The sequence below is a fragment of the Protopterus annectens genome, chromosome 17.part0, assembly GCF_019279795.1.
Source record: "Protopterus annectens isolate FY-2018-M chromosome 17.part0, PAN1.0, whole genome shotgun sequence".
Taxonomy (NCBI): Eukaryota; Metazoa; Chordata; order Ceratodontiformes; family Protopteridae; genus Protopterus; species Protopterus annectens.
In genome coordinates this window covers 16,980,100-16,994,475 of record NC_056751.1, presented here as the reverse complement: position 1 = coordinate 16,994,475, position 14,376 = coordinate 16,980,100, and the positions used below count along the sequence as shown (strand labels likewise).

The following is a 14,376-nucleotide window of genomic DNA, read 5'->3' as shown; positions in this document are numbered from 1 at the left end:
GGCCTTACCTGCTAAAACTCCCTCACAGGCCTACCTCTAGTTCTCAAATGCTCAGCCTGGCTGAGGATCTCATTTCTTTGATCAGGGGATCCCAACCTCACCCAGACAGGGCCTCTCAACCCCCTCCAGATAAGAGGCCTAGGACTGAACCCCCGGAACCTGTTTCTACAGACTATTCCTCGGATGACTCAGATAGCTCAGACCCTCAGGAAGGCCCATATTCTCCTTATGAGGATTCTGATGCAGAAGACTCCATTCCTTCTGCCTCTCCTCCTGAAGAATTTTCTTTTGGGGAAACCTTACATGCTATGAGGGAACACTTTCAATGGCAGGGCCAGGATTTTTCAGATTCAAGGAAAAGGCTAAGGACTTTCTTACACTTACCACAGCATAGGCCTTTAGCCATTCCTCCAGTACTAACCGTTGTTGATGATGCATATAATGATGCCTGTACTGCCCCTGATTCTCTTCCTCCGGCCCCTGCCAAGCCTGACAGATATTACAGGGTCCCGGACACACACTACCATTTGTATAAGGCTCCTGTTGCAGATCCTGAAACCATTTCACAGGGCCCTAAAGCTGTGGCAGCTGCTTCTGCCAAAAATCCTCTCCCCTCTGAAAGGGAATCTAGAGCATTTGAGAGATGGGGTAAAAAGGTTTATACTTCTGCTACTCTTTCGGCCAGGGCCTTAAACTGTCAATTTCACATGATTCAGTACCAGGAATTTTTGTTAGACCAGCTAAGTAAAAAACTGTCCTCTCCTGAACCTATAGACCGCAAGTCCTTTCAGGATTTGATACATAACTCTCAGCAGGTCAGTAACCATTTCTTAAAATGTGGCTATGATGCACTGGAGGCTTCCTTTAGATCAGCTATGACTGGAACAGTGATTCGAAGGCATGCCTGGTTAAAAGAACAATCCTTACCAGACCATGTTAAGTCGAAACTCCTAGATGCTCCTATGGAGAAACAAAGTTTGTTTGGCTCCCCTGCACAGGAGGTTCTAAAGAAGGTGGAGGAAAAAGCAAAATCCGTCCAAACAGTCAAGGATTTCTTACAGGTCCAACCTCCGAGGTTTAGCAGAAATTGGCCTTCGAAGAATTGGTCCTTTCCAGACACCTCCAGAGCACAGAGAGGCAGAAATAGATGACCAAGAGGCAGAGGTCAATCCAGGGGTGCCTACAGGGGACGTCAGTGGCAACCTACCAACCAGAGAAGTACTGCCACAGATTCAACTACAACCACTTCCACAGGGCAGACACAATGACTTGGCTCTGATTCCGCCTACCAGGGAACAACTGGAAGCACCCTTGGGCGGAAAACTAGCTTTATTTTCCAACAACTGGCATTACATTACAGGAGACAAATGGACTTTACAAACAATAGACAAAGGCTACAGGTTTCACTTCCACACTCTACCAAAAAAGAGAGGAATGCCAAACCTACCACCAAGCCAAAAAACAGACTCTCTAAGACAAGTCAACAACTTACTAAGGATGAGAGCTATACAAAAGGTACCGCCTATGGAACAAGGCCAAGGATTTTACTCCAGGCTTTTCCTTGTACCAAGAAAAGAAAATCAATGGAGACCTATTCTCGACTTGTCCGCTCTGAACACATACCTCATTGTTCCAAAATTCAAAATGCTGACCCTCCAGCAACTTCTTCCCATGCTGGGCAAGGAGTCTTGGCTGGTGACTCTAGATCTCAAGGAGGCATACCTGCACGTCCCTATACGACCAGATTGCAGAAGACACCTCAGATTTCTTGCAGGATCAGAGCATTATCAATTCTCAGCATTGCCCTTTGGCTTATCTACTGCGCCCAGAGTATTCACGAAATGCCTGGCATCAGTAATTGCTCATTGCAGGCCTCAGGGAATTCAAATTTACCCATACCTGGACGACTGCCTAATACAAGCGGACAACAAGGCAAAATTAACAAAAGATTTGGAAAAGGTCATACAACTGTTGCAAGCCTTGGGATACACAGTCAACATGCAAAAATCAAGACTAGTACCATCCCAAAGGATAACATTCTTGGGTGCAGAACTGGATACATCAACTCAGATGGCTTTTCTCACAGAAGGAAAACAAAAGCAACTACCAGTATATTTCATGACATTAACAACACAAACTCAGCTTACTGCAAGGAAAGTCCTGCAAGCCCTGGGTTACATGGCATCCTGCATAATATTGATTCAGCATGCCAGGCTGCATATGAGAAAGTTGCAATGGTACCTAAGGAATGTATGGTCTCAACACAAGCACAGTCTAGAAGCCCAGATTCCAATACTTCCATGCCTGAAGCAAGAATTCCAGTGGTGGGCTCAGGCCTGTCAGTTGAACAGAGGACTGCCTTTTCACAAACCTCATCCAATCCAGACCATCACCACGGACGCCTCAGACCTAGGCTGGGGGGCACACATGGTGGACAAGTGCATACAAGGCCTATGGACCCAAGACCAGCTGAATCTACACATAAATCTAAAAGAGATGCTGGCAGTGAAACATGCAATCCAGGCATTCCGACCATTCCTTCAACAAGGTCACCTGCTGATAAGGACGGACAATACCACAGTCATGTGGTACATCAACAAACGGGGAGGTACACACTCATATCCTCTATGCTGGATGGCAATGGACCTGTGGAATGTGGCCCTGAATCTCAACATTCAACTTCAGGCCAGATTTGTACCAGGAAAAGAAAATTCACTAGCAGACACCTTAAGCAGAACTACCACGGATGCTCACGAATGGATGCTGCATCCAGATATCTTCAAAACCATAACAAAGAAATGGGGACTACCAGACATAGACCTGTTCGCCTCCCCACACAACCACCAATTGAAGAAATTCTGCACAAGAGCATGCCACCCACTTGCTTGGAGGGTGGACTCCCTTTCCTTCAGCTGGAAAACCTGACAGCATATGCATTCCCACCTCTTCCTTTGATGTACAAAGTCCTACTGAAGATCAAAGAGGATCAGCCAAGGGTAATCCTGATAGCTCCAGACTGGCCGAGGCAACATTGGTACCCGCTACTGAGAAGCATGTCTCGGACACACGCATGGCCTCTACCTCTATGTCCCTTACTTCTAACACAGAACAACTACAAGATCCTACATCCAAACTTGAAAACACTGCAGCTAGCTGCTTGGAATATTGCATAAAACAAAATAACCCAGATTTATCTCAGAGGGTTAAGGACATTATCCTGGAGGCTCGCAGACCCTCCACAAGGAAAACTTATTCAGCCAAATGGAAAAGATACCTCATTTGGAGTGCAGCAAAGGGAGAAAATGTCTCATTGGCAAACATAGCACACATCCTGGAATACTTAGCAGAACTGTTCCACAATGGCCTGTCCTACTCCTCCATTAAGATTCATGCATCAGCAATCTCAGCAGAATACAACATGGATCCTCCTGTCTTCTCTCATCCTCTACTCGGACAGTTCTTGAGAGGAATCAAAAACGTAAAGCCTCCAAGGAAACCACCTTTACCTACATGGGATCTCAACTTTGTGCTGGAAAAGTTGACGCTTCCCCCTTTTGAACCAGCAGCAACAGCAGATTTGCAGTTCTTGTCTTGGAAAACTGCTTTCCTGCTAGCAATCACTTCAGCAAGAAGGGTATCTGAATTACAGGCATTAATGGCAGTACAGCCCTTTCTTATCTTCCATCAGGATAGAGTGTCTCTGAGAACCAACCCTACCTTTATGCCAAAAGTGGTCTCCAGAGTATCATTGAACCAAGCGATTCATTTACCTACATTCTTCCCCAACCCACAGAACAGAGGGGAAAGACTGCTACATACCTTGGATGTGCACAGACAATTACGCTACTATCTGGACAGAACTAAGACCAACAGAAAAACTGACCAACTTCTGGTAGCATATGCAACAGGAATGCAAGGAAAAGCGATTTCAAAACAGGCAATCTCAAAATGGATAGGAAATTGCATCCGATTTTGCTACTCTTTTCATGGAAAGACAACTCCTGAAAATATCAGACCTCATTCCACAAGAGCTACAGCCACCACTACAGCTTTCCTACGAGGAGTGGCTACCAAAGACATTTTAGAAGCTGCTACTTGGAGCTCCGTGCATACATTTGCCAAGCATTATAACCTCCCTTTATACTCCAGATCCCGAGAAGGTTTTGCAACTGCTGTGTTGCAAGGGATCTTGACTACACCATCTTTATCTTAGTGCCTCCTCCCCCAGTTTGGCTATGGTTTTCTACCCATATGTTAGGACTGCAGATGCATCCTTGAAGGACATAGTACAGTTTTGTACCTACCATAAATGTAGATGTCCGATAGGTATGCATCTGCAGTCAGGATTACCCACCCTCCTTCCCCTCTGTGGTATTCCTAGGGTATCTATCCCTCTTTTAGCTAGCTGGGGGAAATTATTATGGTGTATTTGTTTTGTATATATGTGTGTGTGTATATATATATATATATATATATATATATATATATATATATATATATAATTTTTGCTCTCTACTGTTTGGAATTATTTGCATTTATCCAAATTTAGCCTTCCTAGAGGGCACCTGGCATCTGGGGCAAGAAACACTGAGGAAAATGGCGTCGGCTAATGCCTTTATACCACAGCAGCTATGACGTCGGGTGAAGTGCGACATCAGCCGAGGCCAGACCCAGACTTTGGAATCCGGCCGACCGAAGGGCTGCCTGAGGCAGGACAACCCATATGTTAGGACTGCAGATGCATACCTATCGGACATCTACATTTATGGTAGGTACAAAACTGTACTTTTTCTCCACAGACTCCTACATATTCTCTGCCTTTGACCTCCTTGCAGGTATCAAAGCACCCGGCACCGACACCTATTCCGATTCCCACCTCGGTTACACAGGTGGACCTCACCATGGTTCTGGAGCCGAACCTTTGCTCATCGGCTCATCTGGAGTCGAGCCATCCTTGGGATTGTGACTGGGCTGCCGGCTCTTTGACCCCTAGTAAGGCGCTGATTTTTTTTTTCTACGGCACCATCTACTGTGATTCTGGGAGTCTTGGCAGTACCAAGTCCTGTTGGGTCTCCTTCCTTGGGAATAGGCTCGTCGGAGTGGGGTGTGACCCCCAATTCAGAGGTTGTCCTTCTCTTTTCTGGGCTCCCATCCCTCTTCAGGTGGGCCAGCTTTCCAAGAGATGGAGAGGGCCCTTGCCTCTGTAGGCAAACCATTGTCATCGGAATACCAGATATGTCCTCCCTCTGAACTGCAGCTGACTTGGGCCACCACATCGGGACACTGAGCACAAGAGCCTCAAGCTACCCTAACGCAGGGTCCCCTCTCTTCGGCGTCCTCGTCAGAAGTTCCCGCTGAAGAGGTACCACGTAAAAGATCATGCAAGAGGAAACGCATGGAGTCCCCCGAAGAGTCTGTCACCGAAAATATGCACTTCGATGAAGGGGAGGGGTCCCCACAGTTGCCCCCTGAAGACATCTCCTTTGGAGACGTGCTAGAAATTTTAAAGCAGTGGGGAGACTGGAAGTCCACCAACCCCTCCTCTGAGGAGTCTGTATTCTTGCAGGCTTTTCATGCTCAACCCTCTAATTTTTGGGTGACCTCTCCTGCAGACTAACTAGTCCAACTCATCGTGCAGTGCACATGGAAGAGTTCTGATACTGTTGAACCAATCTCCCGGTGGCCGGACAAAATTTTGTCCCCGCCTGAAGAAAGTCCACACTGGTCCAAAGGCCTACTAGTAGATAACACTAAACAAAAGGAACGGGTGCCAATACAGGTGTAACACTGCCAAACAAATCAAACCAAGATACACCTCACAGCCAAAGTCCTCCAATACAAAAAATACAATTTATTCACAGTAAAAGGTTAAGCGCTTTCATCAATCGACTTCATCAGAACCATGACTACATACAAAACCATTACTTAAATATAAAAACCTTAATCATAATTGGATAACCTAATAACCAATAATTAAAATGATCTGTCCTTAAAGTGGAAATTCCAACTACAAAAAGTAATGTAATGGGTAAAAACAATAGCATACTATATGTTGCTTTAAAAATATTCACACAGAATACAATAACGAATGTATATATAAAACCCTATGTTATACTAAAACTGTTAGCTGTATCATAGGAACACCACAAGGACGTACATATTGTGCATGGGTGATCTGAAATAACCCTAACATGAATAATAACACAGTTGTCCCACAAATTGGAATGCTGTTAATAATAAAGCTGTTCGTACATAATCAAATAAATACAAATACATTATAATTTATAAGACCTAAATTTCAGCTCTGATTTAATGCTAACATGATCATTAAGCCCAGGTGGAACAGTAACATTTAACTCTAACTGCCATCTAGCTTCAGCCCTAAGGAGTTGATTGGTCCAATCACCCCCTCTGATATCTTTAACTATTACTTCCAAAATACAGAACTGAAAAAAGTGTTCAGGAAAAGATTTAATATGCTGTGTCCACAAACAACTGATGGAACACCTCACCAAAAATAAAATTCTAGCCAACTCCCAACATGGCTTCAGGCCAAATCACAGTACCACATCAGCCCTACTATCCTTTTCTAATACCATCAATAACTTCAGAAACAATAATAAACTATCATCTGCTCTTTTCTTAGACCTCTCCAAGGCCTTTGATATGGTGAACCACATTCAACTCCTCCATACATTAAAAAAACTATCACTCGGCAATTCCACGCTGAAATGGTTCCAATCCAACCTGTCCAATAGGCAACAGGCTGTTCTGTGGCAGGACAAATTATCCACATGTCTACCTGTTACACTTGGAGTTCCCCAAGGATCTATTCTTGGCCCTCTTCTCTTCACCATCTTTGTTAATGACCTGCCCACAATCACCCCCCATGCCACAAGCATTCAATATGCAGATGATTCGACTATCATCAGCACTGCCTCCAACCTGGCAGACCTCACTGCTTCAACCTAAGACACCTTCAACCTAATAGAAAAATGGTTCTCAAGTCGTCAACTAGTTCTCAACCCCAACAAAACAAAACTACTTACTTTCTCACCCACTAACAAGACTCTTCCCACCACCTTCTCTATTACATCCTCCAATGGAATCACTATATCACCAGAAGGTCACACAAAGCTATTAGGTGTTATCATTGATAACTCCCTTAAATTTGACACCCATTTCAATCTTACCATCAAAACCGTCAATAAAAAGCTTGGCTCTCTCTATAAAGTAAAACACTTTCTCACTCCTCACGCTAAAATTACAATTGCCAGCACACACCTACTATCAACTCTTTTCTATGCCTCCCCCCTCTTTACAAACCTAAACAAGACAACCCTTAACAAACTTGCTTCTTGTTACAGTCACATAGCTAGATTTGCCACAAATTCCACCTTTAGAACGCACCACTGCACTAACTTGAAGCAACTAGGGTGGTTAGAGTTTTCCAGCCAGCTCCATTTCAACCAACTCGGCTCACCAGATACTGCATCACCCAGAGAAAACACCAGCTCTGAAAAACATCATTCACCCCTATATTAACCTGCAATCTTTACGCTCCTCCAATAAGATCTTAGCTCAAACTACCAAAGCCAATAATTCTGCTGGGGATTCTCTATTCTCAAACTTTGTAGGTAAAATGTGGAACTCCCTACCGACCATGCTCACCTCAGAACCTTCACTCCTACAATTCAAAAAAAAGCTTAAACCCCATCTCAATACTCTCTGGCAATGTCCCTGTTCCAAACCTGATTAACCACTATCATTTACCATTCTCTTACCTCACTATCCTTAACCGCTTTTTAACAAGGCGCCTCGCCTTTGTAACTGACCTATGTTTTTTTTATATATGCTGCTGTTATTTTTTTCCCAAGATGTGATGTATCTTTATATTGTATTTAGAACTCAACTATCTTCCTTTTTTGCATTAACAATGTTCATATGTCTGTTATGTACCTGGAGCTTTTCTCCCCGGGCCTCCGCTGAAAATGGACTTGTATCCAGTCGGACTCTCCCGGTTAACAAATGTAACACTATGATTAATTTCATTATGGTTTTGATGGAAATCATTTTAAAAAACAATTTCTTTATGTTTGAAGGGGAATTTTTTAGGCAAGTTGTTGGAGTAGCCATGGGAAATAGCTGTGCCCCTCTTTTTGCTAACTTGGTTATGTATAAGTGGGAAAGTAATTTTATTTTTCTGAGTAATTTTTCAGATAAATGGTTGGTTTATCTTAGATTCTTAGATGATTTATTTTATGGAAGAAAGATGGTTATCACGAACTATTTATGGATTTTTAAAATGATAAATGTGAGTATTTCAAATTTACTGGTTCCTTCGGACTTTCTAATATCAATTATTTAGATGTATTCTTGTACAAAGATTTAGATAAGGGGTGTTTTCAGTCTTGCATATATAGAAAACTGACATTTTCTAATGACTATTTGGCTTTTTCTAGTTGTCATCCCTATTATTTTAAGAGAAATATTGTGAAGGGCCAAATGGTTTGAGTAGTAAGAATGTGTTCTGACATTAATTCTGTTATTTTTGAAACAGATAAATTGATGGATATGTTTAGAGCAAGGGGTTATCCTTTAAAGTTTGTAAAAGTTATTAAGGAACAAGTGGTTAATGAATGGGGTTCCAGATTTAAACCACTACTCGGTACCACTGACACTACCCCTGTAGTAGCAAATAATAATAGGGTAGATTATACAAAATCTATGGTGTTGATCGAGGGAGAAACTTCAGCTTTTGTTAAAAATACTATTAGCAATAATTGGAATATGTTTAAGTGTAATCAGGACTTATGGACATGTGTTGGTAACAAACCCTCTTTCACCTATAGGGTAAACAGGAATTTAAAAAGTCTATTTGAGAACCATGGACAGATAAAGAAAGTTAATAATAGGGGGACTACAAAGTGTGGTGCCTGTGAGTATTGCAAACACATTATTTGTACCCCTTCGGTAGTTTTGAGCCCTTATAATATTGAAGTCAGGTTTAGGATAAGAACATGTAATACATCTGGAGTTGTGTACCTGGCAATATGCCAGTCATGCCAGCATTATTATGTGGGAAAGACGGAAAGGAAGCTATGTAGAAGAATTTATGAGCACCTATACAATATTTCTAAACATGATGAAAAGAATGCATTATTTAAGCATATTAAATCTTTTCCTGAACACTTTTTTCAGTTCGGTATTTTGGAAGTAATAGGTAAAGATATCAGAGGGGGTGATTGGACCAATCAACTCCTTAGGGCTGAAGCTAGATGGCAGTTAGAGTTAAATGCTACTGTTCCACCTGGGCTTAATGATCATGTTAGCATTAAATCAGAGCTGAAATTTAGGTCTTATAAATTATAATGTATTTGTATTTATTTGATTATGTACCAACAGCTTTATTATTAACAGCATTCCAATTTGTGGGACAACTGTGTTATTATTCATGTTAGGGTTATTTCAGATCACCCATGCACAATATGTACGTCCTTGTGGTGTTCCTGATACAGCTAACATTTTTAGTATAACATAGGGGTTTTATATATACATTCGTTATTGTATTCTGTGTGAATATTTTTAAAGCAACATATAGTATGCTATTGTTTTTATCCATTACATTACTTTTTGTAGTTGGAATTTCCACTTTAAGGACAGATCATTTTAATTATTGGTTATTAGGTTATCCAATTATGATTAAGGTTTTTATATTTAAGTAATGGTTTTGTATGTAGTCATGGTTCTGATGAAGTCGATTGATTAAAGCGCTTAACCTTTTACTGTGAATAAATTGTATTTTTCGTATTGGAGGACTTTGGCTGTGAGATGTATCTTGGTTTGATTTGGCCTACTAGTAGATGCTATGGTGTTGGCAACAGCGGCCACTAGGAAAGAGCTCGCCGAGGAGAGTCTGTCCAGCCCCCAAATTGGGAGTCTCGGGCAGTGGACCGGTTGGGGAGTTGGGTGTTTGCCTCTTAGACCTTTGCCATTCGGTCCTTAAATTACTTGGCACATTTTACTAGGCTTCATAGAGACCTAATCTCGTAACTCTCCGGAACCTCAGCAGAAGCAGTTTCTGACTAGGTATGGGGCAAAGTTGCCTTGCAGCTTGCGACCCTGGAATCTATATCCAACTTGTCCATGTGGTTAATCCCTCACGCTACCGAAGGAGTGGATAGAGCTGCAGGTTCAGGCGTTTTCATGAGACGTCATGCCTGGATGCACCTTTCTGACTTTGTGGACCCTTTTAAGTCTTTCTTTCTTAATGCTGCAGTGGAAGCTTCTTCCCTTTTTGGCCAAAAAGTGAAAGACACGTTAGCCAGTTGTGAAAAGGATGGCAAGACCCTGTCTGCTGTGAGCATACATTTTTCCACCCCTCAACTATCCTACTCTAGGAATCAGAGGAGTGGAAAGATGTGGCACAAGAAATCCCAGGGTCCTTTCAGTGTCACTTGTGGCGAGTTTACTCCCCGGGGCACAGGGGGTAAACTCATCAGGAAGACACCCCTACAGAGGCAGAGGGGGTCCGCGTTAACAGGGATCCAGAAATTCTTTCTCTGGACAGCACCACCAGCACTCCTGAAGAGCGACCCGATTGCTTTCCTCTGGAAGCAGTCGAGGGATGTTTCTCTTTGCACCACCTTGCCTGGCAAGCAGTAACCACAGATTCTTGGGTACAGAATATTATAGCCAGAGGTGATCACATACCTTTCAGCATTTGCCCAAAGCCATCAAGACAAATTCCTGGCATTCCACCCAGTTAAAGGGAAGCCGCAGCTCAAGAGATAAGAAAGCTGTCTCAAAAAAGAGTCATCCAAACAGTCCCACCAGACCAAATAGGATCCAGATTTTACTCGAGGTTCTTTTTAGTTCCAAAAAAGACAGGGGACTGGAGACCAATTTTGGATCTCAGCATTCTGAACAAATTTGTCAACCAAACAAAATTCTGGATGGTCACAGTTCACTCTATCCTATCCTTCCTGGAGAAAGACATTTGGATGTGCTCAATAGATCAGGATGCGTATTCCCACATAAAAATGGACAAATGCTCCAGATTTCTTTGCTTCCGGCTGGGAGCCAATCCTTAGCAATTTCTGGAGCTGCCCTTTGGAGACTCTACACCCCCCAGAGTGTTCACTAAATGCATGGTAGTGGTAACAGCCCACTTGAGACTGCAAGGATTCAGAATATTTCCGTACTTAATGACTGGGTCCTTACCACCCCCACCAAGCGACTACTTGGTTACAACCTTAAACTGCACCCTGAAACTAGTAAAAATACCTAGGAATCTCTATAAACAGGGAGAAATGCAAATCAACTCCTTCTCAAACCTTGGAATTTATGGGAGCAACTTTCGATACCCAGTCTTGCCTAGTCTCCCTGCCGTATCACAGATTAGAAAGACTGCGGTCCCAACTCTGGGTGATACTGTCTCAAGGCAAGGTTACAGCTCGGGCTGTCCTTCAACTTTTAGGATCAATGGCAGCATCAATTACAATAGTTCCCCTAGCGAGGCTACACATGAGACTTCTTTAGTGGCTCCTGCTAACATAGAGGTCCCTTTTGCACCATCCTATGTCCTTTCTGATTCACATAACAAAGTGATGCAAACAAGATTTAACTTGGGGGATGAAGCCAGAAAAAGACCCATGGAGTTGCCTTTTCTTCCCATCTCAGCCCAAGGCCAAAGTGACCACAGATGCTTCCCTGATAGAGTGGTGGGGGGGGGGGGGCATTTTCCGGGAAAGATGGTCCAAGGCACTTGGTCAGCCATGGAGGCCAATCTGCATGTCAGTGTTCTAGAACTGAGGGCAGTGCTTCTACTGTTGCAAACATTCCAGTCTTTCCTCCCATCAAGAACAATTGCTATCCAGTCCAACAACCTGTCAGTGGTCTGGTACATCAACAAACAAGGAGGACCCAAGTCCTACCCATTGTGTTGAGAGGCCATGAGAATTTGGCAATGGGTGGTAGCTTCCAACTATTTTCTAATAGCAATGCACATTCCCAAGAATTCCAGCATGATAGCCGACAAACTGAGCAGATGTATCCTCCTGCCTCACAAGTGGTTACTCAATTCAACCGTAGCGGCGAAAATCTTTACCTGCTGGGGCCAGCCTTGCTGCGACCTGTTCGCCCTGTCCAGCAAATCACAAATGCAGCAGCTACTTTGCCCTAATTCCCCCGCAGGAGGATACCCGAGGGACGTTCTAATACACGATTAGCTCACAGTATTTCTGTATGGTTTCCCGCCCCTTCCCCTGATCCCACAATTTCTAAAGAAGGCACTTCGGCTGAGAAACAGAGTAATCCTCATTGCACCCTGCTGGCCCCGACAAATCTGGTTTCCCTTCCTTTGGCCTCGCCTAGTATGCCAACCACAGGGATTCTGGATCCATCTCTGGAATTAATCTCACAACTGCAGAGGTTAATTCGCTCAGGCATATCCAGTCTCAAGCTGACATCTTGGTTTCTCCATTTCCAGTAATTGCCAGGCAGAATAACCTTACCCAGGTAAGTAACATTCTTCTGGCTTCACATAAACCACCCACCAGGGGAATCTGTCTTAGCAAGTGGAAGAGCTTCATTATTTGGTCCCGACAGAGAGAATTAGACCCTTGCTCAGCTCCTGTTAGTATGGCTTTGGATTATTTGTCAGGTCTTCTTCATTCAGGAGCAGCAGCCTCCACCATTAGAGTACATTTGGCTGCTATCTCAAACTTCCTTAATGGATTCCAAGACTCATCCTTAATTTCCCATCGTCTCTGTACAATCTTCTTGAAAAGGGTTATCAGACCACCCTTCAAAGAACTGCTCATACCTTGGAGTTTAAAACTAGTACTGCAGTCCCTGACACTATTACCTTTCGAATCTGCTGACACTTGCGATATAAAGTTCTTATCCCGGAAATCCCTATTTTTAGTAGCCATCACCTCAGCAAGACACATGTCCAAGCTTCAGGCCTTGTGCATAAAGCGCCCTTACATCGTCTTTCATAAGGACAGATTATCACTCCGGACTAACCCTTCCTTCCTGCCCAAAATTAGTTTAGCATTGACAATTAACCAGACCATTGACCTACCGGTCTTTTTTCCCAAACTACTCAAAGAAGAATACTGCCTTCATTTGCTGGATGTACATAGACAGTTACGATTTTATATGGACAGAACTAAATCAGACCAGTTATTTCCTATTCAGGTCCTAAATTGGGCAACTCTGACCATCTCTAAGTGGTTGAGAAATTGTATATGTTTTGTCTACCAACATAATCAAATTCCACCAATGAGCAAAGTCAAAGCACACTCCAACAGATCAGTGTCGACTTCTGTAGCTTTTCACGCAAGGGCTTCAATGGATGAGATCAGTGCAGCTGCAACTTGGGCTACCCCTCATACCCTTATCATTCATTACAAGTTGGATTTGGTCTCCAGAGGGAGTGCATCCTTTGGTTCAGTAGTACTCCGGAACATCTTTTCATAAGGGCCTCCCAAGACATTAAGTAGCTAGGGACTCTGTCCCATCAGTAAGGAATGAATGAAGATTAACAACATCAGATAAAGAAGTTATGTTCTTACCATAACGTTCCGTCTGTGTTCATCTTCATTCATTATATCCCACCCTCCTTCCCCCTCCAAGGGGCTCCTGGAGGTCTGGATTTGGTCCAAATCCCACATTAGGGGACCTGCTCAGAAAAAAAACTCTGCTTTCTTTATCAAGGGCACACTCAGTCTGAAGTAACAAGGAGAGTGGCACTATGGGTAAAGCTTAGCTCGAGAACTTTTTGGTTGGCACGAGCTTGTTATTAGGCCGACTCTGTTCCGAGGATGGGACCGACACCCATCAGTAATGAATGAATGAAGATGAACAACACAGATGGAGCATTATGGAAAGAACATAACTTTTTTCTGAAGAAAAAGAAGTCTGTAACTAATGAATGTCATTATCTGTTAATTATGATCCATCATCCTTTTCTCAAAGTCTCACTGTTTTTTGGGAAGGACACATGATGAGTCAGAATCATGAACAATTGAGAGATATGATTTGTGTTGACTTAAGTATTTTATCTTTAATTCTTTCGCCTTTTTAAGTATTTACATGCTTGCATGGACTACCTTACCACCATCTTTGGTACTGATTTTCTTTTTTTTTTTTTTTTTAGTGTTCATTACAATTTTGGAGAATTTGGAAACTATTCCCTTTGGCTGAAAGTCAAAAACGACAGCACAGAAAAGTTGGAATGTTCAGTAATCATGGTCAAGCAACCTGCCAACACATATTTCCGTATGTACTTTTTATTTTTTGCTCATACATATTAAACATTTATCCTTTCTTGTTTTGCTAAGATAGTGTAGCAGGGGGTGATGTACTGAT

The 14,376-nt window shown here is 42.9% G+C and overlaps 1 protein-coding gene across 1 annotated transcript in view; it reads left to right on the top strand.

Moving 5' to 3' along the window:
• Positions 1-14,376, top strand: part of HGSNAT (heparan-alpha-glucosaminide N-acetyltransferase) — a gene marked incomplete in the record, with an annotated part of 974,112 nt that overhangs the window by 251,384 nt on the left and 708,352 nt on the right. The window contains 1 exon segment of the mRNA XM_044059525.1: positions 14,165-14,286. Within this exon segment, the coding sequence (XP_043915460.1) occupies positions 14,165-14,286 (122 nt within the window).